The 27837-nt window shown below is 40.6% G+C and overlaps 1 protein-coding gene and 1 pseudogene across 5 annotated transcripts in view; both read left to right on the top strand.

The window, feature by feature from the left end:
* The window catches only part of RIPK1 (receptor interacting serine/threonine kinase 1), a 75219-nt gene that overhangs the window by 28021 nt on the left and 19361 nt on the right, over nucleotides 1–27837 (top strand). Inside the window, exons 1-6 of one of the 5 annotated variants that reach the window (XM_042938072.1) lie at nucleotides 4473–5039; nucleotides 18745–18965; nucleotides 20010–20166; nucleotides 23775–23912; nucleotides 25266–25497; nucleotides 27532–27681. In XM_042938072.1, coding sequence (XP_042794006.1) covers nucleotides 18814–18965; nucleotides 20010–20166; nucleotides 23775–23912; nucleotides 25266–25497; nucleotides 27532–27681 — 829 coding nt within the window. In that variant the 5' untranslated portion in view covers nucleotides 4473–5039; nucleotides 18745–18813. Of the gene's footprint in view, nucleotides 1–4472; nucleotides 5380–18744; nucleotides 18966–20009; nucleotides 20167–23774; nucleotides 23913–25265; nucleotides 25498–27531; nucleotides 27682–27837 lie in introns of those variants that run through there. The other 4 variants (XM_042938071.1, XM_042938068.1, XM_042938067.1 and 1 more) reach the window with 4 other exon arrangements.
* On the top strand, nucleotides 7900–8768 carry LOC122219620 (annotated as a pseudogene).

Genomic DNA, 27837 nt, shown 5'->3' with positions numbered 1-27837 from the left:
TACCTTCAAAAAGTGTTGTTTCCTCTGTCAAGCACATAGTTTACCAGCAGATTCCTGTGGTCCAGTTTAGGTGGGTTAAAGCTGTGCTTTATTAGGGCTGGGTTATTATTTTTTTTAAGTTTATTTATTTTGAGAGAGAGAGAGAGAGAGAGAGAGAGAGAGAGAGAAAGAAATCCCAAGCAGGGTCTGCACTGACAGCAATGTGAGGCTCAGTCTCACAAACTTAGAGATCATGACCTGAGCCAAAATCAGGAGTTGGATGCTTAACCAACTGAGCCATCCAGGAGCCCCTAAGCTGGGTTATTTCAATTTTGACCTGATTCTTGGGTCATGTTCTTACTTCAAGGGCATTGCTATAGACTGAGTTGTATGTTCCCCACCCCAAATTCATATATTAAAGGCTTAACCCCCAATCTGATGGTATTTAGAGGTGGAGCTTTTGGGAAGTAATGAGGTTTAGATAGATCATGAGGATGGAATCTTCATGATGGGATGTGTTCCCTTATAAGAAGAGACACCATAGAGCTTGCTTTCTCTCCACATGTGCACAAAGAAGAGATCATGCAAGCACGCAGCCAAGATGATGCCCACAAACAAGGCAGGAAGAGAGATCTTTACCAGAAACTGACCATGGTGGCATCCTGATCTGACTTCCAACCTCCAGAACAGTGAGAAAATAAATGTGCATTGTTTCAGCTACCTGGTCTAGTTATAGCAATCTGAGCAGGCTAAGGCAAGCATAGCCTGACTCCTAGGGACTGTCCCTTCTAGGAGATATACCTAGGGTATTTTCTGAGGCCCAGTTTGGCAGAACTTGAACTCTAACCTCCACCTCCTTAATAGTTTTAAGTTGCTGAAAATCCTGCTCAGCTTTTTTGCCTCTGGTCTGCTCTTGCCTGCTGGGTTTCTTGGATTCTGTTCCTACATATGCATGGTTTAGTCATCAGCCAATCACTGGAGTGTAACATCTTTGGATAATTTTGGGGTCACTTTTTTTATAGTTCCCTCCTTTCTGAGACTTTGCTCTTCAAGTTCCAAACTCTGATGTCCTCAGCGAGACTGCTACTTTCTGCTTAGGTTCTATTATCCTTTGCACAAAATTAGAAATACCCTCAGTGAAAAAGGAAGGAAATTAACTCTCTAATACCTTAAGTCATTTTATATATTTTGCCCATTTTCCATTATTGTTTTCAATGGAAGGGTTCATTCTGGATGTTCTGTAAAAACCAGAATACAAAGTTCTGTACTCATATTTTGTGATTCAACCTAAATGTGACTTCCTTTGTGAAGTTTTTCCTGATTCTTTTGCTCTAGAGTAGAATTACACTCAAGTGGAACTTTCTCTGGTTGCCATAGAACCTGGCACATACCTCTATCATTACCCTTACTAGATAATGTTCCCATTTTTATGTAACAGTTGTCTCTCTAAGGGACTACCCTATTAAGTTCATTACCTTTTTCTGAAAAATTCTTTAAAGACCTAACTATACTCAGTCTCTCATTTTTCTCTTCATCTCCTCCAACTTTTCCTTGAATCTACTCCAAACTTGCTTTTGCTCTCACACCATACCACTAAAACTTACATTATCGTGCCCATTGACAATTTCCATGTTTTCGAATCCAATGGTGAACACATCTTACTTGACTTATTAGCCACAACTAATGTGACTTAGCCACAAGTAACTAACTAATGTGACTCAGGCCACATCTTACTTGACTTATTAGCAGCAATTGGAACAACTGATCACTCTCTTAAGGATCCCCCCCTGACCTGGTTTCCCTCTACTTTCTTAGTGGCTCCTCTTCATCTCATCAACATCTAAAAATTGTAGGACCTCAGGGCTCATTCCTCAGATCTCTTCTCTTTTCTATCAACATTCCCTCCCTTGAAGATCTTGCCTTAGTTCTAGATACCATCCATGTGTTGATAACATTCTAATTTATATTTCCCATCTGTACTTCTTCCCTGAACTCCATACTCATATATCCACCTGCCTACTTGACATCTCACCTGGATGTTTAATAGACCATCTCAAATTTTAACATGTTTAGAGCTCCTCATATTTCCACAAATGTGCTTTGACACTACTCTTTCCCTTCTCCATCAGCAAATCTGTCCTTCCAATTACACTGAGAACAGAAAACTTCTGGTTTCTTCATTTCTTACATCCAGTTTCTGATCTACAAGCTAATCATCACTTCCACCTTCATATTTTACCCAGAATCTGACAATTCCTTGATATCCCCATTGCTATCACTCTCATTGAAGCCATCCTTACTTATCTTGTCAACATTGCTGTAATAACCTCCAAACTTGTCTTCCTACTTTGTTCTTGTTCCTTTTAGTGTATTTTCAACTCAGCATCCAAAATGATCCCAATATAAGATAATTTAGAACATGCTTCTCTTCTGCACAAAATCTTTCAATGACTCCCTAATTCGGAGTAAGAGGCAAACTTCTCTAAATCACCTACAAAGCCTCACATGATCTCCCTGCTCCCGCCTAACTTTTCTGACCTCATCCTCTATTACTACTACTTTCTTGCTCCTTCCACAGGCACCTCCTTGCCGTGCCCCCATCTCTGAGCCTTTGTCTTTGCTTTTCCCCAAAATACCTCATTGCTTCCTCTCCCCAAAATATCCTCATGGCTTCATCCCTCACTTCCTTTAGTTATTCACTCAAATATTACCTTTACAACCAGTCATCCATCTAATACTGTGATACACTCCCCATACATACATGCACATCTCCTATCTAACATCGGTGCTTTTTTCTCTTAGCACTTACCACCCACTAACATACTACATAGTTTCCTCATTCATTCATTCATCTTCCTCACTAGCATGTAAGCTCCATACGGGTAGGCATTTTTGATTTCTTCACAACTGAGTCTTTAGTGTCTGGAACAGGTGCTGTGCAAGTATTTATTGAATGAATGAGTGCCTATTTGTATCACTTGTATCTACCATCAGATATTTTTGTAGCTGGTACCTGCTTACCATACATTAGTCAGAAATGTTTGTGAATGAACAGGTACCCCGTATATATACATATTTTTAAAATAAAGAAAAATTTTTAACAGTTTTAGTTTCAAAGCAAAATTGAGTGGAAAGAGAATACTCTCACATATCCTACCTGCCTCCCAACCCCAAACACACAGCCTTTCCCACTATGAACATCCTGCACCAGTGCGGTACATTTGTTACAATCAATCAACCAACACTGACACATTATCAACCAACACTGACACAAGCAAAGTCCCATTCACATCTGGTCTCACTCTTTGTGTTGCACATTTGTGGGTTTTGACAATGTATAATGTATTCATCATTACAACATTATACAGAATAGTTTCCCTGCCCTAAAAATCCTCTGTGCTCCACCTCCCTACAAATCTGACAACCATTGATTTTTTTTTCCCACTGACTCCATACTTTTGCCATCTCCAGAATGTCACATAGTTGGAATCAGATGTAGCTTTTTCAGATTGGCTTTCACTTAGAAATAAATAATCATTTAAGGTTCTTCCATTCCTTTTCATGGCTTGACGGCTTTTTTTTTTTTTTTTGTGCTGAGTAACATTCCATTGTATAGATGGACCAGTGTTTTTGTACATTCACATACCAAGAAGAACATCTTGGTTGCCTTCAAGTTTTGGCAATTAGGAATAAATGTGCTATAAACATTCATGTCAGATTTTTGTGTAAATATAAGCATTCAACTTTTTTGGGTAAATACTAAGGTATGGGGTTTCTGGATCATATAATAGGATTATTTTCAGTTTTCTAATGCCCAACTTTCTTCCTAAGTGGCTCTACCAATTTGTGCTCACAGCAACAATGAATGAGGATTCCTGTTGCACCACATCCTCATCCACATGTATTCTCAGTGTTTTAGATTTTAGCCATTCCAATAGGTATGCAGTGGTATTTCATTGTTGTTTTAAATTTGCAATTCCCTAATGACCTACAATGTTGAGGACCTTTTCATGTGCTTATTTGCCATCTGTATGGTGAGGTGTCTGTTCAGATCTTTTGCCCATTTTCTAATGGGGTTACTCCTTTTATTGTTGAGTTTTTAGGATATTTTGGATAACAATCCTTTATCAGATGTTCTTTGCAAATACTTTCTCCCAATCTGTGACTTCCCGTTCTCTTGAAGAATGCATTTGACCCTTGAATGCAGAGGTTAGGGGCACCCCTAACCCCACAGTTGAAAATCCACATATAACTTTTGACTCCCCCCAAAACTTTACTAACAACCTACTGCTGACTAGACGCTTTACTAACAGTCTATTTAACATATATTTTACGTGTTATATATTGTATTCTTACAATAATCTAGGTAAATGTAAATGTTCAAAATATGAGGAAAATATTTACAGTACTCTATTGTATTTATTGGGGGAAAAAAATCCACCTATAAGCAGTACCCCCATAGTTCAAACTCCTGTTCTTCAACGGTCAACTGTGTATCTTTTTACAACATGTAATCATAGCTATGAATAATTGCTTTCTAATATAGCACTATAGCACTTCCCATTTTGCGTGATCACCATTCTAAAAGTCTGCAAGATAAGTATCACATTTCTTCCACCACAGAGAGGATTTTATTATCCTCACTTCACGTGTGAAGGGAGATAAGAGAATGGTAATTTGCCTAAGGCTGTAGCGCCGATAACCCGCAGAGCTCAGAGTGGGAGTTGGAAGGAGCGGTGTAGTGCTTACCCCTAGGCCAAGGTGCCCCTCCCCGACCGCGGAGGTTTCTATGACTAGGTAACATTTCCTCTTTTGGCTTCCCACCGACTTTAAAAGCCAAGATTCTCAGGGTGACAACTCCGGGATTTAAAATCTGGGGGCAAGGCCAGTTGGCTGCGGGGCGGGCGCTCTCCTCCTACACGGCTTTGGAGCCCGCGGAGGCGGAGCGAGCAGTCCACGCCCTCTCGCCGGTCCCAGCGCACTTAAGTGACACGCAGAGGGCGCGGACACCGGACCTAGCCTGCAGGAGCACGGCGGTCCTGCCGGGCCTACATCTCCAGGTGCGCGAGCCCGCTGTCCCGCTGGGGCGAGGGAGCCGGGGCCGCGCGGCAAGACGCGCACTGACCAGCGGGACCCACGGCGCCGGGCGCGGCGAGCCACTCCGCGACCCGGCCTCCCCGAGTCTGACGGGCTTTGTCCCCGGTGACCACCTTTGTCAGGCTCGGGCGTCGGCTCCCTGCTCGCCCCGGCTAGACTGTCGCGACGTCGGAGTAATTCCGGAGTCTCCCACCGCCGCTTCTTCCCTTACCCAGGCCTCGGGAAATTTGCCGCGGAAACGAAAGTAAATTAAGTCTGGGTGCGTCTGCGCGGAAGGAGCGGCTGCCACATCCAGGTTCTTTGGTGAGAGAGGCTTGCAGGCGGGGGCGGGGCTTCCTGATTAGGCCGGCGGGCGGCGGGCGGGGTCGGCGTGCACAGGAAGTCGAACTGTGAGTGGGCCTGTCGGGTGGTGGGCGGAGCTCGCGGCTGTCGAGGAAGTAGAGCTGTTTGCAAGCCTTCCGTATTCCCTGAAATTGGGTGGTGGGCAGGGCCCGCGGAATTTTCTGGGGTCCTGTGCAGAATTGTCAAAGGCTCTGGACCTTTTTCATCAGATGTACTCGGTACAAGGGCGGAAACCTGCCCTCGGGCCAGGATGACGGTGTGGCGTTGCGTTGTTGCTATCATTTTGTAGCGTTGATGGGTTTTTATTGCAGTATCCTTAAGGTACAGTGGTGCATGCTCTGGTCACTATAGGATTACGTAGCTGTTCCAGGGTGGGACTGCTTACCAACCCTTTTACTCTTGCCCTTGGGGCTGCGCTGGTTGCAGAGATCATCAAAAGCATTTCCGAATAATCTTAGACGTGAGCTTGTAAATGGAAAAGAAGGGCCAACTGCCATAGCGACAAAAGGGACGAATATCATAACCTTAGGAGACCTCTTAGGTAGTCATGGCAAGTTTGCTTTTACGAAGTACTGCAGAATCTCTTAAGGATTTTGAAGAGGTTAAGCTACAACCTCCTTTCCTAAGCATTTGACAAAACCTCAGGGATTGGAGGAGGAGCAGTTATTTCTTTATTTCTTGCTGATCTTTGGCTCTTCCTTGTCCAGAGCTCCAGTTTATCTTGGGCAAAGCCTGAGGCTGTTACATTCAACCACTCTTCTGAAGTCCTTTGGTAAATAGATAGGTGACAGAGTAAGGAGGAAATTGTGATCAAGTAAAAATGTAGAGGGGCGCCTGGGTGGCTCAGTGGGTTAAGCATCCGACTTCTGCTCAGATCATGATCTCACAGTATGTGGGTGTGAGTCCCGCATTGGGTTCTGTGTTGACAGCTCAGAGCCTTGGAGCCTTCTTCAGATTCTGTGTCTCCCTCTCTCTCTACCCCTCCCCCGCTTGTGCTTTCTCTCTCTCTCTCTCTCTCTCTCTCAAAAATAAGTAATAAACATTAAAAAAAAGTTTTTTTAAAAAAAGTGAAAAATGGGGGAGCCTGGGTGGCGCAGTGGGTTAAGCATCCAACTCTTCATTTCGGCTCAGGTCATGATCTAAGAGTTGGTGAGATCCAGATCAAGCTCCTCTTGCCTTCCGCTATCCGACTCTGCAGTGACAGTGTGGAGCCTGCTTGGGATTTTCTCTGTCCCTCTCTTTCTGCCCCTCTTTCTGCTCCTGCTCTCCCTCTCTGAAAATAAATTAAAAAAAATTTTTTTTTAATGTTGAAAACCGCAGCTCTTCTAAACACAAAAAGTGAAGACCAGGTTTATTTAAAATTTAGGATGTGTCATTATTATTGCTAATAAAACAGCAATAGTGATTAACTTTAATTTTCATTTTCCTCTGTCTGTACTATATTGAGCACCAGAGATATGTTACACTTTTAAGAATGTGAATATTAATGAGGTTAAGAAAAATGCCTTAAATATCAACTTCCAAAATGGCAAACTATTATGTGGTGCTTATTAATCCATAATATATCAATACCACAAATATGATCTGGAATTTGAAAAAATATATGTGGATTCCTGTGCTTTGGTTGGATGTTGTACTCTGGCAAAAATGATTCCATCAGCCTGTAGAGTATTGATTTTGAATCACATATTTTATGTTCTAAAAATTTAATCTGTGTTTTCCCTATTTCTGACTGTAACATACTCATTTAATATAGGTGAACAAGGCTACAATATTAGGTTTTTGCATGGAATTTTAAGAAAGAGTATAGTTTACTATCTAGAGAAGTAGCATGTGTTAGTGAATTGATGGTGGAGGTTTGAATGAAGAAATGAAAGTTCAGTTCCAGGATCTGCCACTTTAGGTGAGTCATTTAACTCCAGATTTTAGTTTGTTTATTTCTAAATTGGAATGATAAGAATAAAACGTACTCATGGGGTCATAATGTGCTAATGTACGTGATAATACTTGGTTAAACACTTTCAGTCTTGTCCTTTGCTTTTCATTTGGTTCTTCCTTACTCAGGGCTTTTGTTTATCTGGGGCAAGACATTAAGCTGTTATAATTATAAGAACATTAGAGAAGTCCATGTTGGATACTTGAGTAAAATCAGAGTTCTATTAGCAGGGAAGAGGGGGGCAATGATAGGTAGGCAGCTGACATTTTCTGACTCTTTATGTATGGTCATCATTGAAAAATTTTTAAAAAATAGTCTTCTACCACTGAAAGGTAAATATGAGTATTTTTAAGTCTTTTTAAAACTTAAAAAAATTTTTTTAACGTTTTTTATTTATTTCTGAGAGACAGAGAATGAGCGGGGGAAGAAGCAGAAAGAAAGGGAGACACAGAATCTGAAGCAGGCTCCAGGCTCTGAGCTCTGAGCTGTCAGCATACAGCCCGATGCAGGGCTTAAACTCATGAATCCCCAGATCATGACCTGAGCCGAAGTCTGATGCTCAACCAACTGATCCACCAGGCGCCTCTTTTTAAAACTTTTTTTTATTAAAGTGTAACATTAAATGTGAAGTGAACATTTCATAACTGAACAGCTCTATGAAGTATCACAAAGTGAACATTACACAGATTAAGAAAAAGAACATTGCCAAGGCACCCTCACGATGAAGCTAAACATCTCTTTCCCAGCTATTGGCTGCCAGAAACTCATTGAGGTGGACGATGAATGCAGACTTCGTACCTTTTATGAGAAGTGAATGGCCACAGAAGTTGCTGCTGAGGCTTTAGGGGAAGAATGGAAGGGTTACATGGTCCAGATCAGTGGTGGCAATGACAAACAAGGCTTCCCCATGAAGCAGGGTGTTTTGACCCATGGCCGTGTCTGCCTGCTGCTGAGTAAGGGGCATTCCTGCTACCGACCACGGAGGACTGGAGAAAGAAAGCACAAATCTGTTCGGGGTTGCATTGTGGATGCCAATCTCAGTGTTCTCAACTTGAACATTGTGAAAAAAGGGGAGAAGGATATTCCTGGACTTACTGATACTACTGTGCCTCATCCCCTGGGGCCCAAGAGAGCTAGCAGAATCCGCAAGCTTTTCAATCTCTCGAAGGAAGATGATGTCTGCCAGTATGTTGTGAGAAAGCCCCTAAACAAAGAAGGTAAGAAACTTCGAACCAAACACCCAAGGTTCAGTGTCTTGTTACTCCACATGTCCTTCAACACAAACGTCGGCGCATTGCTTTAAGAAAGAGTGCATGAAGAAAAACAAGGAAGAGGCTGCAGAATATGCTAAACTTTTGGCCAAGAGAATGAAGGAGGCCAAAGAAAAACACCAGGAACAGATTACCAAGAGACCGAGGTTGACTTCTCTGAGAGCTTCTACCTCAAAGCCTGAGTCTAGTCAAAAATGAGATTGTTGTAAGAGGAACAAATAAATAAGATCAAACATCAAACCAAAAAAAAAAAAAAAAAAAAAGAACATTGCCATGATTCTGAAGTAAGAGGTTCACTGTCTCCTATCTTCTGTCATAGTGATCACTGTCCTGCCTGTTAATATCATGAATTAATTCTGCCTTTGTTTTTGGCATTATTATTTGTTATTTATTTGTATTTCCCCCAGTTTTAGTGAGGGACAAAATTGAGTACAGAATATGAGTATTTTCATATAAATATATATAGATTTATTTTGCTTTAGGAGAAATTTTAGAAATTTGTGAAATTCCTTGAAATTTTCAGTTAATCTCAGTGGACAAAATTTGCTTTCCTGAGTCCGTGAATTAACATCTGTTTATGAAAAAAACAGTAAGAAATTCCATTAAAATGGACATAATTACATTATTAGTTGAAATTAGTTATCATCAGGTGATGTAAGAGGGCAGTGTGCTTTCATTAGTTACTCTGTAGCATGGCCTTATAATGTGGTTTTCTACCTGCCTCCATTCAGTGTTTTTGTGACTCTTGGGTATCTAAACTACTCACAAGACCTTTCTAAGATATTCAGTGCTTATAAAGTTGAATTGTTCCATGGAAAAAAAGGAGGAAAAAAACCCAACAACAGTGAAAACAAAAGAAATGCCTGGAAACCATGCAAGAGGTGCACAGGATTAAGTAAGGCCAGACCAAACCAACAAACTGCAAGACTGGAAGGAGAACTGACTTGGGTCTGGAGCCGGCCTCACAAAGGGCGGTGGAATCACCTGGAGGCCTCCTTCCCCTAAGATTCATCATGCTTGCAGGAGGCACTGCAAATCCTAGTTGGTTCTGGCAAATTTGAGGAGACAAGATCTTGGCTGAAGGAGAGAGAGCTAGTAGAACTCAAAAGAAGTTGAAATCTTATACCCAAATGGCATATTTCAGGGTTAATAATTCCTTCCTGTTTCTTTACTCTGTGAGCCTTTTTTTAAAAAAAATTTTTATTAAAAAAAATTTTTTTAACATTTATTTTTCAGAGACAGAGCAAGACAGAGCACAAAGTAGGGGAGGGGTGCAGGGTGGGGGGGGGGGCAGGCAGGGGCACACAGAATCCAAAGCAGGCTCCAGGCTTTGAGCTGTCAGTACAGAGCCCGATATGGGGCTTGAACTCACCATGAGATCATGACCTGAGCCGAAGTCAGATGCTCAAATGACTGAGCCACCCAGGCACCCTGAGCCTTTTTTTTTTTTTTAAGGTTATTAAATATTCATATACATTATTTTTGAAAACTGCTAGATATATTTCAGAGTATGGATATGCCATTATTTATTCTTTCTTCTGTGTGTGTAAATTGTTTTGTATGCTTTTGACATTCTATGTAATGTTGCCAGGAACATCCTTGTAAATAATCTATCTCAGCAGCTCTGATTTAATTAAAGAAATACTGAGTGAAGGAATTATTCTCTTTAAGAAATACATTTTATTGGGGCGCCTGGGTGGCTCAGTTGGTTGAGTGTCTGACTTCTGCTCAGCTCATGATTTTACAGCCCATGAGTTCGAGCCCCACGTCGGGTTCTGTGCTGACAGCTCAGAGTCTGGAGCTTGCTTTGGATATGTGTGTGTGTCTCTCTTTCTTCCCCTCCCCTGCTCACACCCTCTGTCTCTCTCAAAAATAAATAAACACTAAAAAATTAAAAGAAATACATGTTGTTATAAATGTATTTCATGTTTATTGAAGGAAATTTGGAAAATGTAAGTGTACAGAAGAAAGTAAAAATCACCCTTCTATCCAGATATAATCCTTGCTAACATGTTGATGTCTTTTGTTGTCTTTTTTTTCTGTATGTGTATCTATATATCTATACATCTACCTGTATGTATAGATTTTTTATTTTTACCTGTAATTTTGAATGATTATATAATAGTCCATCTTATGAATGTCCTGTAATTCATTTAACTGTATCTTTTATTTTTGGACAATTAAATAGTTCTTTTTAAAAAATAATCATCCATTTAATGATCAACTGCCATATGCTAGGTTTTGTCCTAGACATTGCAGATGGTGTGCAAGGTAGTTTCCTGCCTTCTGTGAAATTAATTAGAAATAATTCTCAAATTAGAGCTGTCTTAACTGTTTCAAGGGAGAAGTAAAAGGTGCTGTGAAAATGTCTAATGGGAAGACCTAGGATGGCTTCCTTGAGGAAATGACATTTCATTGAGACCTGAAGGATGAATAGGATGAGCCAGGAGAAGAATACGCCCTAAGAGGGTTATAGGGGAGAGTGGAACAAATTACTCTGTCTCCTCCCACTCTACCATTCTTAAAGGGATGGGTCAGTAGAACACTGCTGAGCAGAGGATCTCAGCTGCACCCTGGCATTCTCAAAACCCACTGAAACGGGTTAAATATGGATAAATGTGGGTGGCTGGGCCAATCATAGCCAAAATCATAAAGTAGGAAATGTGTTTTCCTTTCAGAAATGAGGAAATTGAGGCTTATGTAAGTTACCCAAGTCACGGGACTAACAAATTTTAGAGCTAGAGTTCATACTCACAAGAGAAAGGTCTGTGCTCTTTCCACAGCATTTATGGCTCTGCTACCTCTCCTTCTATGCCTGCCCCAGCTCCATCACCACCCTCTACCCCTGGTCTTCATGCCCTTTATTTAGGTAGCCTCCCCCACTCCCTGTCTACCTGATAGATGTGCATCTTTCCAGAGGGTGCTTCCTCTTGTTTGGGGATGTCTTATGTTACAGAAATAGTGTTGTCTACTGTGCTGCTATGTGAGCTATGTGGCATGGTCTACCCACAGCCTTTGTACAAGGTGTAGATGGTAACCTGAAGCAGATGACCACAGGCCACTATACAAGACCACTATCAGCCTAGGCATTTTCAGAAACACCTGAGGTAATTTTTTTTTTAAATTCTCTGCCTCACAATATTCTATTATGAAAAATTTCAAAGTGTAAAGTTAAAAAGATTTTACACCCACAGCTAACATAATATTCAATGGTGAAAAGCTGAAAGCTTTTTGTCTAAGATCAGGAATAGGACAAGGATGCCCAAACTTGCCACTTTTATTCAACATGATATTGGAAGCACTAGCCACAGCAATTAGGCAAGAAAAAGAAATAAAAGCATCCAAATTGGAAAGGAAAAAGCAAAGCTGTCACTATTTACAGAAGACATGATATTATCTATGGGAAACCATGAGGATTCCATAAAAAAACTGTTAGAAGTAATAAATGAATTCAGTAATGTTGTAGGATACAAAATCAATATAAAAAATCTGTTGCATTTATAGACACTAATAATGAACTATCAAAGAGTAATTAAGAAAACAGTTCTGTTTTTCTTTCTTTTTTTTTTTTTTTAATTTTTTTTAACGTTTATTTATTTTCGAGACAGAGAGAGACAGAGCATGAACGGGGGAGGGGCAGAGAGAGAGGGAGACACAGAATCGGAAGCAGGCTCCAGGCTCTGAGCCATCAGCCCAGAGCCCGACGCGGGGCTCGAACTCACGGACTGTGAGATCGTGACCTGAGCCGAAGTCGGACGCTCAACCGACTGAGCCACCCAGGTGCCCCAACAGTTCTGTTTTTCAATTGCATCAAAAAGAAAAAAAAGTGCCTAGGGGGGGTCACCTGGGTGGCTCAGTTAAGTGTTCCACTTCCACTCAGGTTATGATCTCACGGTTTGTGAGTTCGAGATCCACATCAAGTTCTGTGTTGACAGCTTAAAGCCTGGAGCCTGCTTCAGATTCTGTGTCTCCCTCTCTCTCTGCCCCACCCCTACTTGTGCTCTGTTTCTCAAAAATGAATAGATGTTAAAAAAAATTAAAGAAAAAATGCCTAGGAATAAATTTAACTGAGGAGCTGAAAAATCTGTGTACTGAAAACTATAAGATATTTTGGAAAGAAAATGAAGAAGATATAAGTGGAGAGATGTTCCATGCTCATTGGAAGAACTAATAACGTTAAAATGTCTGTACTACCCAAAGTAATGTACAGATTTAATTCAATCTCTATTAAAATTCCAATGTTAGTTTTCACAGAAATAGAACAGGCAACCCTAAAATGTATATTGACCCACAAAAGACCCTGAATCAGCAAAGCAATCTCCAGAAAAAATAAAGCTGGAGGCATCGTGCTTCTGATTTCAGACTCTATTACAAAGCCATAGTAATTAAAATAGTGTGGCATTGGCATAAAAAGAGACTGATCAATGGAACAGAATAGAAAACCCAGAAATAAACTCACACCTGTATGGCCAGTTAATCTGCAACAAATGAGCCAAGAATATACAATGGGAAAAGGACAATCTGCTCAATAAATCATGCTGGGAAAATTGTATAGCCAAATACAAAAGAATGAAACTGACCACTATCTTATACATACAAAAAAATTAACTTGAAATGGATTAAAGACTTGAACATAACATCTGAAACCATACAACTTATAGAAGAAACCATAGGCAATAAGCTCCTTGACATAGGTCCTGGCAGTGACTTTTTGAATCTGACACAAGTAAAAGCAACAAAAGCAAAAATAAACAACTTGGACTACATCAAACTAGAAGCCTTCTTCACAGCAAAGGAAAACTGTCAACAAAATGAAAAGTCAACCTACAGAATGGAAATCAATATTTGCAAATCATGTATCTTAAAAGCTTGATATCCCAAATATATAAAGAATGCATAGCAACTTCATAGCAAAAAAAAAAAAAAAAAAATTCCACTAAAACATGGGCAGAAGATCTGAATAGACATTTTTCCAAAGAAGACATACAGACAGACAACCAGTAAATGAAAGATCAACATCACTCATCATCAGGGAAATGCAAGTTAAAACCACAAAGGAATATAACCTCCTACCTGTTAGAACTGCTGTTACCATACAGACAAGATAACAAGTGTTGACAAGGATGTGGAGAAAAGGGAACCCTTGTGGACTGTTGGTGCGAATGTGACGTGTAGTCATTATGGAAAACAGTATGGAGCTTTCTCAAAAAATTAAAAACAGAACTACCATTTGATCCAGTAATTCCACTTCTGGGTATTTACTCAAAACAAAAACAAGGACACCAGGGTGGCTCAGTTGGTTAAATGTCTGACTTTGGCTCAGGTCATGATCTCATGGTTTGTGGGTTTGAGCCCCATGTTGGGCTCTGTGCTGACAGCTGAGACCCTGGAGCCTGCTTCAGATCCTGTGTCTCCCTTTCTCTCTACTCCTCCCCCACTCACACTCTGTTTCTCTCTCTGTTTCTCAAAAATAAACATTAAAAAATTAAAAAATAAAAGAAAACAAAAACACTAACTCAAAAAGACATATGCAGTCCCATGTTCATAGCAGCATCAATTGCAATAGCCAAGGTATAGAAATAGCCTAAAAGTCCATCAATAGATGAATGGATAAATAAGATGTGAGATATATATATATATATATATATATATATATATATATATATATATATATATCTTTTTCTTCTTCTTAGTCTCATCATTATTCAGTCATAAAAAAGAAGGAAATCCTGCCCTTTGTAACAACATGGATGGACCTTGAGGGCATTATGCTAAGTGAAGTGTCAGCAACACAAATACCGTATGATCTCACTTATATGTGGAATCTTAAAAAAGAAAAAAAAGAAGAAGAAGAAGAAGGAAAAGAAGATCATAGATACAGAGAACAGATTGGGGTTGCCAAAGGCAGGGGCTGGGAGAAATGGGTGAAGGGGGTCAAAAGATTTTTAAAAAATTAAAAAATCAAGAGCTACAAAAGGCAATGTGGTATTCTGGATTGGATCCTGGAACAGAAAAATGTCATTAGTTAAAAAAAAAAAAAAATGTGTTAATCAAGTAGGGTGTTTAGTTAATAGTAATGTACAAATTTGGTTTCTTAGTTTTGTTATCTGTACTATTAGAAACTGGGTGAGGAATATATGGGAAAAATTAGTAAAAATAGAAATGTAGAAACAAATTTAAAAAAATTTTACACTGAACTTTCGTGTGTCTACCATGAATATTATTTTATTCTGCCTGCGGTATCACAGACCAGCTATTTACCACTCTTTCTACCCACCAGTTTGTCTGCAAAGTAAATTACAGATACCAGTACACTTTTTTCAGCATGCACTTCATTAACAAGATAGACTTCAGTATGTTTACAGATTTTTCTTTTGTTGTAAGATTTACCTAGAGTATATTTACTGAGTATTGACAAATGCTTATGCGTGTGTAACCCTAACCCCCAATGAGATGACAGAACATTACCATCACCCACAAAGTTTCCTCATGCCCCAAACCATTCAGTCCTCACCCTGCCCGCGGGCAACCAGTGTTCCCTTTCCAGTGTAGATTACCTTGTTCCAGAACTTAATATAGATGGAATTATACAGTATGTATTCTTTTGTACAAGGCTCCTTTTACTTACCATGTTTTGTGACTCATTCACATTGCTGTGTGTATTAGTAGTTCATTGCTTTTTATTACTGAGTAGTAATCCATAGTATGAATATACAATCCTTAAAAAAAATTTTTTTATCTTTATTTATTTTTGAGAGAGAGAGAGAGACAGAGTGTGAGCTGGGGAGGAGCAGAGAGAGAGGGAGACACGGAATCTGAAGCAGGCTCCAGGCTCTGAGCTGTCAGCACAGACAGAGCTGACGCAGGGCTCAAACTCACAAACCACAAGATCATGACCTGAGCCAAAGTTGGACGCTCAACTGACTGAGCCACCCAGGCACCCCTACAATCCTTTTTTAAAAATCCATTTCCTATTGATGCATAACCGTTTCCAGTTTGGGGATAACATGAATAAAGCTGCTGTGAACATCATACTAGTCTTTGGGGACATAGGACGCATCTTCATGTAGTGGAGAGAGAGAGAGTGAGAACTCTCATATCTTTTATAAGGACCCTGATCTCATTCATGAGGCCTCCACTTTAATGACCCAATTACCTCCCAAAGACCCCACCTCCTAATATTATCACAATGGAGTTAGAGCTTCAACAAATGAAGTTTGGGGCAGACACAAACATTCAGTCTGTAGCAGCCACCATGTGGGTCATTGCCCTGCGGCCAGTGCCCTGTTCTTTTTTAGTCCCTGGAGTTATTTTCCTTTCCATGGGCCTACCTATGCATTTGAGTGTATATTTGTGTTATGCTATCCAACACACATAGGTCTTTTTCAGCAGGAGGGTTTTAAAATTTTTCTAGTCCTCCATGTTGCCAGAAATGGAAGTCTAAAGGAATACAAATTGTGGTTTTCACATGAAAAGATGCTCAACATCACTCATCCTCAGGGAAATGCAAATAAAAACCACAATGAGATACCACCTCACACCTGTCAGAATGGCTAAAATTAACAACTCAGGAAACAACAGATGTTGGCAGGGATGCAGAGAAAGGGGAACCCTTTTGTACTGCTGATGGGAATGCAAACTGGTACAGCCATGCTGGAAAACAGTACAGAGGTTCCTCAAAAAGTTAAAAATAGAACTACCCTATGAGCCAGCAATTGCACTACTAGGTATTTGTCCAGAGGATAAAATACAGATTCGAAGGGGAACATGCATGCATCCCAGTGTTTATAGCAGCACTATCAACAATAGCCTAATTATGGAAAAAGCCCAAATGTCCATCGACTGATGAATGGATAAAGAAGATGTGGTGTACACACACACACATATATACACACACACACACACACACACACACACACACACAATGGTATATTACTTGGCCATCAAAAAGAATGAAATCTTGCCATTTACAACAACATGAATGGAACTAGAGTGTATTATGCTAAGTGAAGTAAGTCCATCAGAAAAAATATATGATTTCACTCATGTGGAATTTAAGAAACAAAACAGATGAACATAGGGGAAGGGAAAGAAAAGAAAATAAGATACAGAGAGGGAGGCAAACCATAAGAGACTCTTTTTTCCCCCATATTTTTAATGTTTATTCAGTTTTTGAGAGATAGAGCATGAGTGGGGGAGGGGCAGAAAGAGAGGGAGGCAGAACCGAAGCAGGCTCCAGGCTCTGAGCTGTCAGCACAGAGCCTGACTCAGGGCTCAAACCCACGAACCTTGAAATCATGACCTGAGCTGAAGTCAGACGCTTAGTCAACTGAGCCACCCAGGTGCCCCAGGAGACTCTTACATATAGAGAACAAACTGAGGAGCTGGAGGGTAGGTGGTTGGGGGGCTGGGCTAAATGGATGATGGGCATTAAAGAGGGCACTTGTTGGGATGAGCACTGGGTGTGTACATATGTTATGTGTAAATTCTAAAACCAATACTACACTATATGTTAACTAGAACTAAAAAAAAAAAAAAAAAGTAAAGCTGGAAAATGAGATTGGTAGAATACCAGTAAGAGCTTTAAATGTGAGGGTGAGAATTCTATGCTTAATTTGGTAGACAGGGTTCAGTTATACATGGCCACACAAACCTTGTAGGTCTAGAGTTTTTGAATTATATGACTAAATATGAACTCTCATAAGATTAATCTGGCATCCTGTATGTTGGATGGCTAGGAGAGAAGGAAACTTATTAGAAGTTTTCTGTAAAAGTCTGGACAAGAGGCAATGAAAGTCTTTATTAGGAGAATGTCTGTGGGCATGGAAAGGAGTGGGTGAATCCAAAAATACGAACTGTCTGACTTGGTAAATGATTAGTTTTAGGTTGGAAAAATCAAAGAGGTAGCCAAAGGTAGAGTGGAGGAACAGATCACATTTGTACATTAGCTAAAGATTTAACCTTTGTAGATAAAGTTTATTTTAACTTCTGGGTGCTTTTTGGAGTGTTTATCATTTCAGAAAGGGCTCAGCAATGTTTAAAATAAGTTGGGGGTCCATTTAATCCATGTATCTATGCGTATGACCTTGTTCAGTTCAAACATGTTTATCGAGCATCTGTTATATCCTAAGCAGCCTTCAAGGCACTGGGGCTAAAATTCTGAAGGAAAATAGGCATGGTTCCTGCTCCTAAAAGCAATAGTGTTTTGAAATATAATAATAAATTAGTTATTGATTCAATATTAATATAAATATAAAGATGCATATTGTGTAATGAGTGTGTACTTGTTCCATCTCTGTTCTAAGTGGTGAAAATACAACAATGAGCAAAACAGACAAAAATTTCTACCTTCATGGAAGTTATATTACAGTAGAGGAGACTGACCCCTTGAAAGTAAACATATAAATGAGGTTATTTCAGATAATGATAATTGCTACAAAAGTGGAACTAGGTTAAAAAGTAAATATATATTGACAGAAGGGGCTTACTTTAGACCAGGAGGCCAGTGACGGACTTTTTGAGGAGAGAGCAAATCATGCAAAATATCCAGGGAAGAGCACTCCAACCAGAGGAAAGAGTAAATGCCAAGGTCCTCAGAAGAGAAAGAACATGGCAAGTTCAAGACACAGAAACAAAGCCAGTGTGGCCAGAGTCGAATAAGCAAGAGGAAGAGAGGTAGGCAGGGGCAGGCTCTTGGAGGGTTCTGTAGGTCATGGTAAGGAGTTTGGTCTTACCCTGAGTGTGTGGAGGGTTTTAGAAGTAACACAATTTAGTTTACATTTGTAAAAGGATCCTTCTGGCTGCTGTGCTGAGAGTAGAGGAATAGGGATAGAATCAGGGAGACCCATTAGGAGGCTATGGATACACATGTCTGTCCGTATATATGTCTCTTGTCTTTTAATGGCAAAACACAATGTTTCTCCCTTTACAAAAAGATAACCTATAATATAAAGACTTTGTCATCACTCATCATTTTTTGTTCCAATATTGGTCAATAAAGCAATCTTTTAAAGTAAAAAAATGTGGTTTTCTGTGATTCCACCGAACATATGGTAGAATTTCATATGTTTTTTGAATAATGATTTTGTGCACTAAGATGTCTTTTTGTCTTTCTTACAGGGCACATCTCCGAAGGGGGAAAAAGTGGTGCATTTTTGGACATTCTGAGGATTCACAAGGAAACCAGACATGTCCTTGGATGACATTAAGATGAAATCTAGTGACTTTTTGGAGAAGGAGCATCTTGACAGCGGGGGCTTTGGAAAGGTGTCTTTGTGTTTACACAGATCCCATGGACTCGTAATCCTGAAAAAGGTGTACACAGGCCCCAAGCGTACTGAGTGAGTTGGGATCAGAGGTGGGTGGGCCAAATTACAGGCTGGCCATGGGAAGAGTTACCGTGGAGGAGCAGGGCAAGGCAGTGGATATGCCATGGCCCAGGCTTTAGAATGAGACAGACTGTGGCATATCAGCGTGTGGGCTTTATGTCAGATAACCCTGAAAGCTGGTTATTATTATTCTCCCTGTGCTGCTGATGAGGATTCTGAGGCTGGTTAGCAAAAAGCTTGCAGTAATAAATGATGAAAGACAAAGAGAAGGAAATAAAGAAGGGGAAGGAGATTAAGGGTAATGAGGGAGGCAATGAGAAGAAAATGGGGAGGGGTCCTTGAGATAGACTTAAATACTTGCTTCACCATTTTGGTAAGGACCAGCCCTAAGTCTGGGGGTGGGGGAAGTAGCCTATTAATTAGAAGTTCCAGAAGCCCTCTCTTTAAAGCAACTGGTGGACTTGTTTTACCTCCCTTTGTTCCTGCCAGAGTGGTTACCAAGAGAGGCTGCCTTATTTTTTTTAATGTTTATTTTTGAGAGAGAGAGAGAGACAGAACGTGAGTGGGGGGAAGACAGAAAGAGAGATGGAGACACAGAATCCGAAGCAGGTTCCAGGCTCTGAGCTATCAGCACGGAGCCTGACGCGGGGCTCTCATGAACCATGAGATCATGACCTGAGCCCAAGTCAGACGCTTAACTGAGCCACCCAGGCACCCCAAGAGAGGCTGCATTTTTAATTATCCTGTCCAACGCAGCCCTTTTCTCAGGCTGCTTCTCCTTGCTGCTCTTCATTTCCTCTGCATTCATTCGTTATTGACCTACTGCCTCTTGAGCACTCACTACCTGTAACTGGGAAGGAGGAATATGAAGATGAGCAGGAAACGCCTCTGCCTCTGGAAGCTTGTAGCCTGGACCCAGAAGGGATCAGTACATACACAAGTACCAACACAAGCCTATGTGATGTGATGCATTGGAGCCATATGCTGTGTTTCTTGGGGGAACAAGGACAAGGGCACTAACTGTGCCCATCTTAACAGCACCTTTCTCTCCTGCAGGTACAATGAGTCCCTCCTTGAGGAGGGCAGGATGATGCACAGGCTGAGACATAATCGGGTGGTGAAGCTCCTGGGTGTCATCTTAGAAGAAGGAAACTACTCCCTGGTGATGGAGTACATGGAAAAGGGCAACCTGATGCACGTTCTGAAAGCGGAGGTAAAGAGGGCTTTGCTGTGCACCGTACAGGCACAGCGGCTCGGGGGCTGCCTGTCTGTGATGGTTATTGCCACTGTGTTCTTTTGTAGCTTGTTGGTGTCAAATAACCCTTGTGTGAGTGGCTAGATACTTTGGATTTTCTGAAGTCAGTCCCCTTGTTAAAACATCCTGGACTTTCCCTGCCCCAGAAGGTGGTCTTGCCTTCCCGTCAATCCTTGCAGACAGCTGTCTGTACCCCTCACCTGGGGAGGTCCCCCCCACCCATGTCTTAGTCTTATAGTAGGTTTTTGTCAGCCACCCGAGCATCCACTGTTCAGGGACAAGCACTGTCTTCATGATGTGAAGTATATGCCTAATAGGTAACAGTAAACACTGACTGATTGGTTAAAGGATGTACACTCTCAATAACTGTGTGTGGAGATGGGATATTGATGATTGCCCTTTGATACCATTTAAGAAACTTACAGGCTAAATGTAGAACACTAGAGGCAACAACACTGGATAAGTAAGACTTAAAATAGGAAAATAAAAATTGATTTATGAAAACCAAATCACATTGATAAAACATTTTGTAGAGTTTATGTTAATGTTAATGTTAATGTTATGTTAATGTTTATTTATTTTTGAGAGAGAGAGACACAGAGCACTAGCAGGGGAGGGGCAGAGAGAGAGGCAGACACAGAATCCGAAGCAGGCTTCATCCACACTGTCAGCACAGAGCCCGACATGGGACTCAAACCCACAAGCCATGAGATCATGACCTGAGTCCAAATCCTGTGCTTAACCAACTGAGCCATCCAGGCACCCCATAGAGTTTATTTTTCTAAAGGTATTTCATTTTGTTTTGTTTTTGTTTGTTTTGAGAGAGAGCTCAGGGGAGAAGGGCAGTGGAAGAGGGAGGGAGGAAGGGAGGGGGAGAGAGAGAGAGAGAGAGAGAGAGAGAGAGAGAGAGAGAGAATCCCAAGCAGTCTTCACGCTGAACTTGATCTCACGACCATCAGATCATGACCTGAGGTGAAAACAAGAGTCAGACACTTAACCGACTGAGCCACCCAGGTGCCCTGAGTTTATCTAACTAGTAAGAGCAAGGTCTTGTGCTAGTTAATCAAGAAGCAATAGCAAATATGACACACATAAAAGGGACAGATAAGGAAGTGAACAGTATGGTGCAATTGTGTTTTGATAGACATCCTCCTAGTGTGCTGTGGGAACACAAAGGAGCAGCAGTCACTTTAGTGTGTGATAAATAGGAAGGGATTCCAGGAGGATGCTTGGGCCAAAGCCCGAATGACAAGCAGATAATTAGGGAATAAGGGTTCCAGGCAGAGACAATGGCATGTGCAAAGGAATGAGAGTATGCCATATCTGGGAAACTTACAAGTAACTGGATTTGGCCAAAGCGTAGATTGCATGAGACAGTGGTGGGATGTGGCTTTCTTTAGGGCAGATGTTCCCCCTTTTCCTGTCTTCTCCCCCCGACCCTACATCTGCCCAAAATTATGTCTGTTCTTCAATTCTTTTAAGTCCCAGACATCTCTCACAGATACCTGTGGGAAGGGGTAAGAGAGGTTCACCTATACACATTGTGTTGTAATTTGATCAGATTGCTCTTCTCCCCAAAACTGGGTAAGATCAGCTGCTGCATGAAGTAAATAGTCATTTTGATTGGGAGGTAAATCTTTTGGGACAAGGGGGCATTCTCCCGGATCAGGCAAAGATAAGGTAGACTAGTTTGGGCTCCAGAGGGAACTCAAGAGGACATGAGGGAGAAAATCAGGAGGGGGAATAAGAAGGTCTTTCCTTTCCTTGCTCAGAACTTTTTCCTAAGTCCAAAGGTATATCAAGGAAGAAAGGAAAATCTCTGGCTATTTTTTGTATGCTGGTGATCAGGTGACTAATTCATCTCCATTGTGGGTTTTAAATATGATTTGGGGGGTTGACTTGGGAATCTAACTTCCATCATTTAAATTTTTTTCCTTGGGGCGCCTGGGTGGCTTGGTTGGTTGGGCGTCCCACTTCAGCTCAGGTCATGATCTCACGGTCTGTGAGTTCGAGCCCCGCGTCGGGCTCTGTGTTGACAGCTCAGAGCCTGGAGCCTGTTTCAGATTCTGTGTCTCCCTCTCTCTCTGCTCCTCCCCTGTTCATGCTCTGTCTCTCTCTGTCTCAAAAATAAATGTGAAAAAAAAAATTTAAAAAAAAAAAGAAAAAAAAAGAAAAAAAAAAAAAAAAAAAAAAAGAAAAAAAAAAATTTTTTTCCTGTTTACCAACAACCAACATATATCTAAATTTTTAGGAATCAGCCTAAACAGCCTTGTTTGTAAACTAGAGACGGTGCACATATACACGTACACACACATAGAAACAGTTTGCGTTTTTCAATGTTAAGCAAAACTAATGTTTAGCTGCCATCATAGAAATTGGAGTTGTCTGTATTAATGTTGGTATTTATACAACTAGAATACAGTCATAAGTAAGAGTGACTTGAGAATTTACAAAGATCTAAAATAGATGATACCAAATCACCAAATAGATACTAAACCCACTTCAGCATTGTTTTAACATCATGTTATCCCATAGATTAGTCTTTACATATTTGTAATAAGTGTGAGCATGTTCTCTTATATTCTTTTTTTCTCAATGTTCATCTACACATTTCTGTGACACTGTTCACCTATTTAATATATAGTAGCACATAGTAATGTACTATAGAAAAATACTTGTTTTTTGTTTATTTATCCATCATTCAACAAACATTCCAGGCACCATGCCAGATAGTCAGGATGCATTCTAGAATGATGATGATGATGGTGGTGGTGGTGGTGATGTTTTGCTCTCAAGGAGCTTAATTTTACAGCATTTTAGTATATTGCCATATTGGCATGAATATTTTATTTTTACATGACAGAGCACAACATTAGTACCCTTAGCACCTGGGATGAGATCTTTCTTTAAAAGGGGACTTCTTTTAAAATGACAGCAGTGCTGAACAGCATAATAGAAGGAATCCTGGTAACTGCAGATGGTCCCCAACTTATGATAGTTGGACTTACCAATTTTTTGACTTTATGACAGAGCAATAGGCATTCATTGGAAATGATACTTTGAATTTTGAATTTGGATCTTTTCCTGGGCTAGTGACGCACAGTACCAGCCTGTCTTATGATGGTGGGCAGTGGCCATGAGCCGCACCTCCCAGTCAGCTATGTGATCACAAGTAAACAGCCGATATGCTCACAACCATTTGGTTAGTCACACAGCGATTCTGTTTCTCACTTGCCATTTCGTATTCAGTCAGTTACATGAGATGTTCAATGTTTTATTATAAGATGGGCTTTGTGTTCAAGATTTTGCCCAACGAGGGCTAATATAAGTGTTCTGAGCATTTTTAAGATAGGCTAGGCTAAGCTATGATGTTCACTAGGTTAGTTTAAAACACATTCAATTTAACGATATTTTTAACTTATGATGGGTTTGGGATGTAACCCCATTATATGTCAAGGAAGATCTGTCTGTTCTAAGGTTCAGACCCCAGTACTCTTGAATAAAACAGTCGGTTTGGCCTGTTTGATTACCTTTCCATTTCATAGACTTAACTATCACTGTTTTAGATCAGTATCCCCCTTTCTGTAAAAGGAAGGATAATTATGGAAACCATTGAAGGAATGTGCTACTTACATGGAGAAGGAGTAATACACAAGGACCTAAAGCCTGAAAATATCCTCGTTGATGATGACTTTCACATTAAGGTAAATCATAATCTAAAGGTTTCTAGAAGATTGGGGTGATTTTAGTTTTAATTCTCCACTATAGATCCATTTTTTCACATGGTAGACCTTAAAGGAAGACCTCACTCAGCTTATAACTGGTGGTGGTGGTGCTGGAAGGTTCTGCCAAGGATTGAAAAGAAAGATACGGACTTGATGGAGTCCATATTATTTATTTATTATTTATTTATTTACTGACTTTAATCTATATTTTGTATCAGTTTGTTTGTTTTTTTTTAATTCTAACTTTTTCCATTGTAGTAAAGGGAACAAAGGGAAAGGATTTTCCTTTTGTTCACTCAAGAGCAAGATTTAACTAGATGGAACATCACGTCTAATTGGCTTTGGCAACAGGAATCCAAGTGCGAGAATCTGAAAGGGGAAGCAGCTTTTGGGGGAGAACTCAGGAACTGCTTATGCAGGCATCCTTCTACTACAAGATTGTGCTTCTAACACTTCCTTCTAATCTTGGACAGATTTTTAATCCTACGACTTTAAAGGAAGGTTCCTTCTTTACAATAATAACTTACCTCTAATATATCTCTTATGTTAGAATCTCTGGATTTTAGACAATCCCGTGCTGGAATTCATACCTATATGCTTGGATTCCTAGAGGCAAAAGTAAAACTGTCACCTTTGATTTCTTCTTAACCGTGTGGTTCTGTAATTTTATCCGGCCATCTCCCTCTTCGTTCTGTGTCTGACCTTTGTATTTTTCTCTTTGCTTTCTTGTCTGTTTTTCTCCTCCTTCCCATCCTGTCATCTCTTAGGTTCAGACTACCAGCTCAAAACAAGTAACACTACCATCCTTTTCCTCAGTGTCTTTGGAATCCTTAGACTCTCGCATCCATGGGCTTTGGAACACCGTTGGGGAAAATTGAAGGTGCAGTACCTACTCACCATCTGCTCTACAAATCTGCTGGGAAGAAAATACCTTGTATTCCTAGCCCCAGAAGTCGTTGAAAAAAATATGCAGAGTAAATGAGGAATTAGAATAAACATGTTTTACTGTAGTTCATGTCAGAAATGACTTCTGCTTTTCCTCTTTCCTCCCCCTCCCCCAACCCTACTAGCAAATTCCCTGGGTTTATTGCATAAGAATTGAGATACCAGAATTTCACATGAACATTTCTTAGGGGAGATTTTCTTAGATGGCTGAAGAGACACAAAATTTCTGTGAGTCTGTTCAGAAGTAGCTGTTTTAAACCTATCTAGTGTAAACACTTCAGGAAATTCACTATAGCTTGCATCTATTAGATAAGCCCCAGAGTTAAAGACAAGTCTGATTTGCTTATAGCTTTCACAGAACACTCCCATTGGCTTGATCTCTTGCAGATAGCTGATCTTGGTGTGGCTTCCTTTAAGACGTGGAGTAAACTGACTAAAGAAGAAAATAATGAGCAGAGAAAAATGAATAATAGCGCCCCCGAGAAAAATGGTGGAACCCTCTGCTACATGGCCCCTGAGCATCTGAATGACATCAACGCAAAACCCTCAGAGAAGTCAGATGTATACAGCTTTGGCATAGTACTTTGGGCAATATTTGCGAATAAGGAGCCATATGAAAGTAAGATGTTTATAGAGGAGTAAAATCTGTGTGTTAATCAAAACTGCTGAGTGAAATAGTGGCCTTCAATGACATCAGTTAAGATTTATAACGTCTTTTTACCTACTAGACCATAAGCTATACCAGGGCTGGGATGGTATCTGATTGAGTCAGTGCTATTTCCCCAGTCTCTACACACACAGTGCCTGGAACACAGTTGGTGTTCAGTACATTTGTGGTGAATGAATGATTAATCTCAGTTTAGGAATCAGGGATCACAGGAAAAATAGGAGCCTTGATGATGTATCTGAGCTTGGAAGGTATTGTAGAATTCCAGGATTTTTCCTGGACAGGAAAGCTTGCTTGCTTCTGCTTAGGAGACATATGCCTCATACTTTCATTCATTTGCTTGCTCCTTCACTCAAGAATTACTTCTTTTCGGGGCACCTGGGTGGCCCAGTTGGTTAAGCTTCTAACTCTGGAGATTGTACATCTCAGGTCATGATCTCATGATTCGTGAGATCCAGCCCTGTGTTGGGGCTCTGTGCTGTTAGGGATCCCTGATTGGGATTCTCTCTGTCCCTTCTCTCTCTGCCCCTCCCCTGTGTACACTCACACTCTAAATAAATAAATAGACAAACAAGCAAATAGATAAGAATTATATCTTTTCAGTACTTACTATGGGCACTTTAATTGGAATTAAGAATAAAAAGATGAGAAAGACATTCATGCAGGAGAAGATACAGTACTCATTCCTCAGTTTGTTAAGTGCCTAAATTACTGGACATTTCCTGGTCCCCTTTTCTTGGGTGATTATTGGCTCCTCTGGTTTAATGATCACCACTTTGCCAAGGCCTCTCAAATCTCTTATCTAGAGCCCTGGCCTGGATATCCACTTATCTGTTGTATCTATTACACATACCAGAGGAACCCCAAAGCAACATGCCCTCAAACAGATTCATCTACATGTTCTCTGTGTAGTCCACTTGGCTCTGCTCTTCTCATGTTCAGAAAATGGCATCACCCTCTCTCCTCCCACCCCCTGTACCCTACCTAGTTGTTGGGCCAGAAGCATTTCACGTCTAAGTCTTAGCTTTGCCTCTTGTCTCCCACATGCAATCCCACATTTAAACCTATGAACTCAAGATTATATGTGATTCAGGCTACATCTTGAATCCATCCACTTCTCTCTATCCCCACCAGACTCTATGTAGTTCAGACCCTCCGTATTTCTGCTGATGGCTGCTCATGCCATTCCCCATTCACACTTCAGCCACGCTGGTTGTCCTAAAAGGCAAGTATGACCATCTCACTCATATTTTTGAAATCTTTCCAAGGCTCACTGGGCCTTCAGGATAAAGTTCAAATTCTTCAGTATGGAATACAAAGCCCTCTCTGATTTAGCTTTTCCATCTTTCTCTAGCCTCATTCCTTACCTGTCTTTCTTTAGTCATTTTGCCCAGTTATGGTGAGCTACTCATAATTCCTGGGCTACATTATGATTTGGGGGACTTCCAGTCTATTCATATCCTGCTTCCCTAGCCCAGAATCCTCCTCTCTGAGTCCTCCTTCCTGATTCTTTACATGGATAAATCCCACTTATGTTTCTAGACTCAGCAAATCCTTCTCTGACCCTCTAGTCATGGTTGTGTTAGCAGAAACCTTTGTGCTTACTTTTTAAATAGCAATTATCACTCTATATTTTATGTTACTCTCAATAAACTGAGCTCCTTACAGGTAAGAGCTGTACCTTATTTGTCTTTATAGTAAAATCTGAAGTATGCCATTGGTTTTAGTCACATATTCTATTTGTTCTACCAGGAGACCTCTTTGGTGTGAATTCTGTCTTTCATCTCCAGAGGTTAAGATGTTGTTTGATCATCTGGGCGGTGGACCATGTCAGAGGGTCATTCTGCCCCTAAGGAATGAGACAGCCCTACTGAAAACACACCCCAGGCAGAGAGACATCCAGCCTTGTCCAAACCCTGTGATCTTCCTGCCTAAGACATTTAGGACCTGAGAAAAAGTCAACTTAAATCCCTCTTTGCTTTATAGATGCTATCTGTGAGCAGCAGTTGATAATCTGCATTAAATCTGGGAACAGACCAAATGTGGAAGACATCATTGAGTACTGCCCAGAGGAGATTATCAGCATCATGAAGCAATGCTGGGAGGCAGATCCAGAAGTTCGGCCAACATTTGCTGGTAAGAGCAGCTTTTATGGCTATATACATTGCCTACGAGGCCATTTTCTTAGTAAGACGTTATCAAAAAGTTGCTCTAAGTTTTTAAAAAACTGAGCTCTACTTGTGATTTCAGATTGCTTTTCTAGATTTCAAACATTTTGTTCAATTAAAAAGG

The sequence above is a fragment of the Panthera leo genome, chromosome B2, assembly GCF_018350215.1.
Source record: "Panthera leo isolate Ple1 chromosome B2, P.leo_Ple1_pat1.1, whole genome shotgun sequence".
In the NCBI taxonomy this organism is placed as follows: domain Eukaryota; kingdom Metazoa; phylum Chordata; class Mammalia; order Carnivora; family Felidae; genus Panthera; species Panthera leo.
Note: the sequence above shows the minus strand (reverse complement) of the source record. Positions and strands in the feature narration are given on the sequence as shown.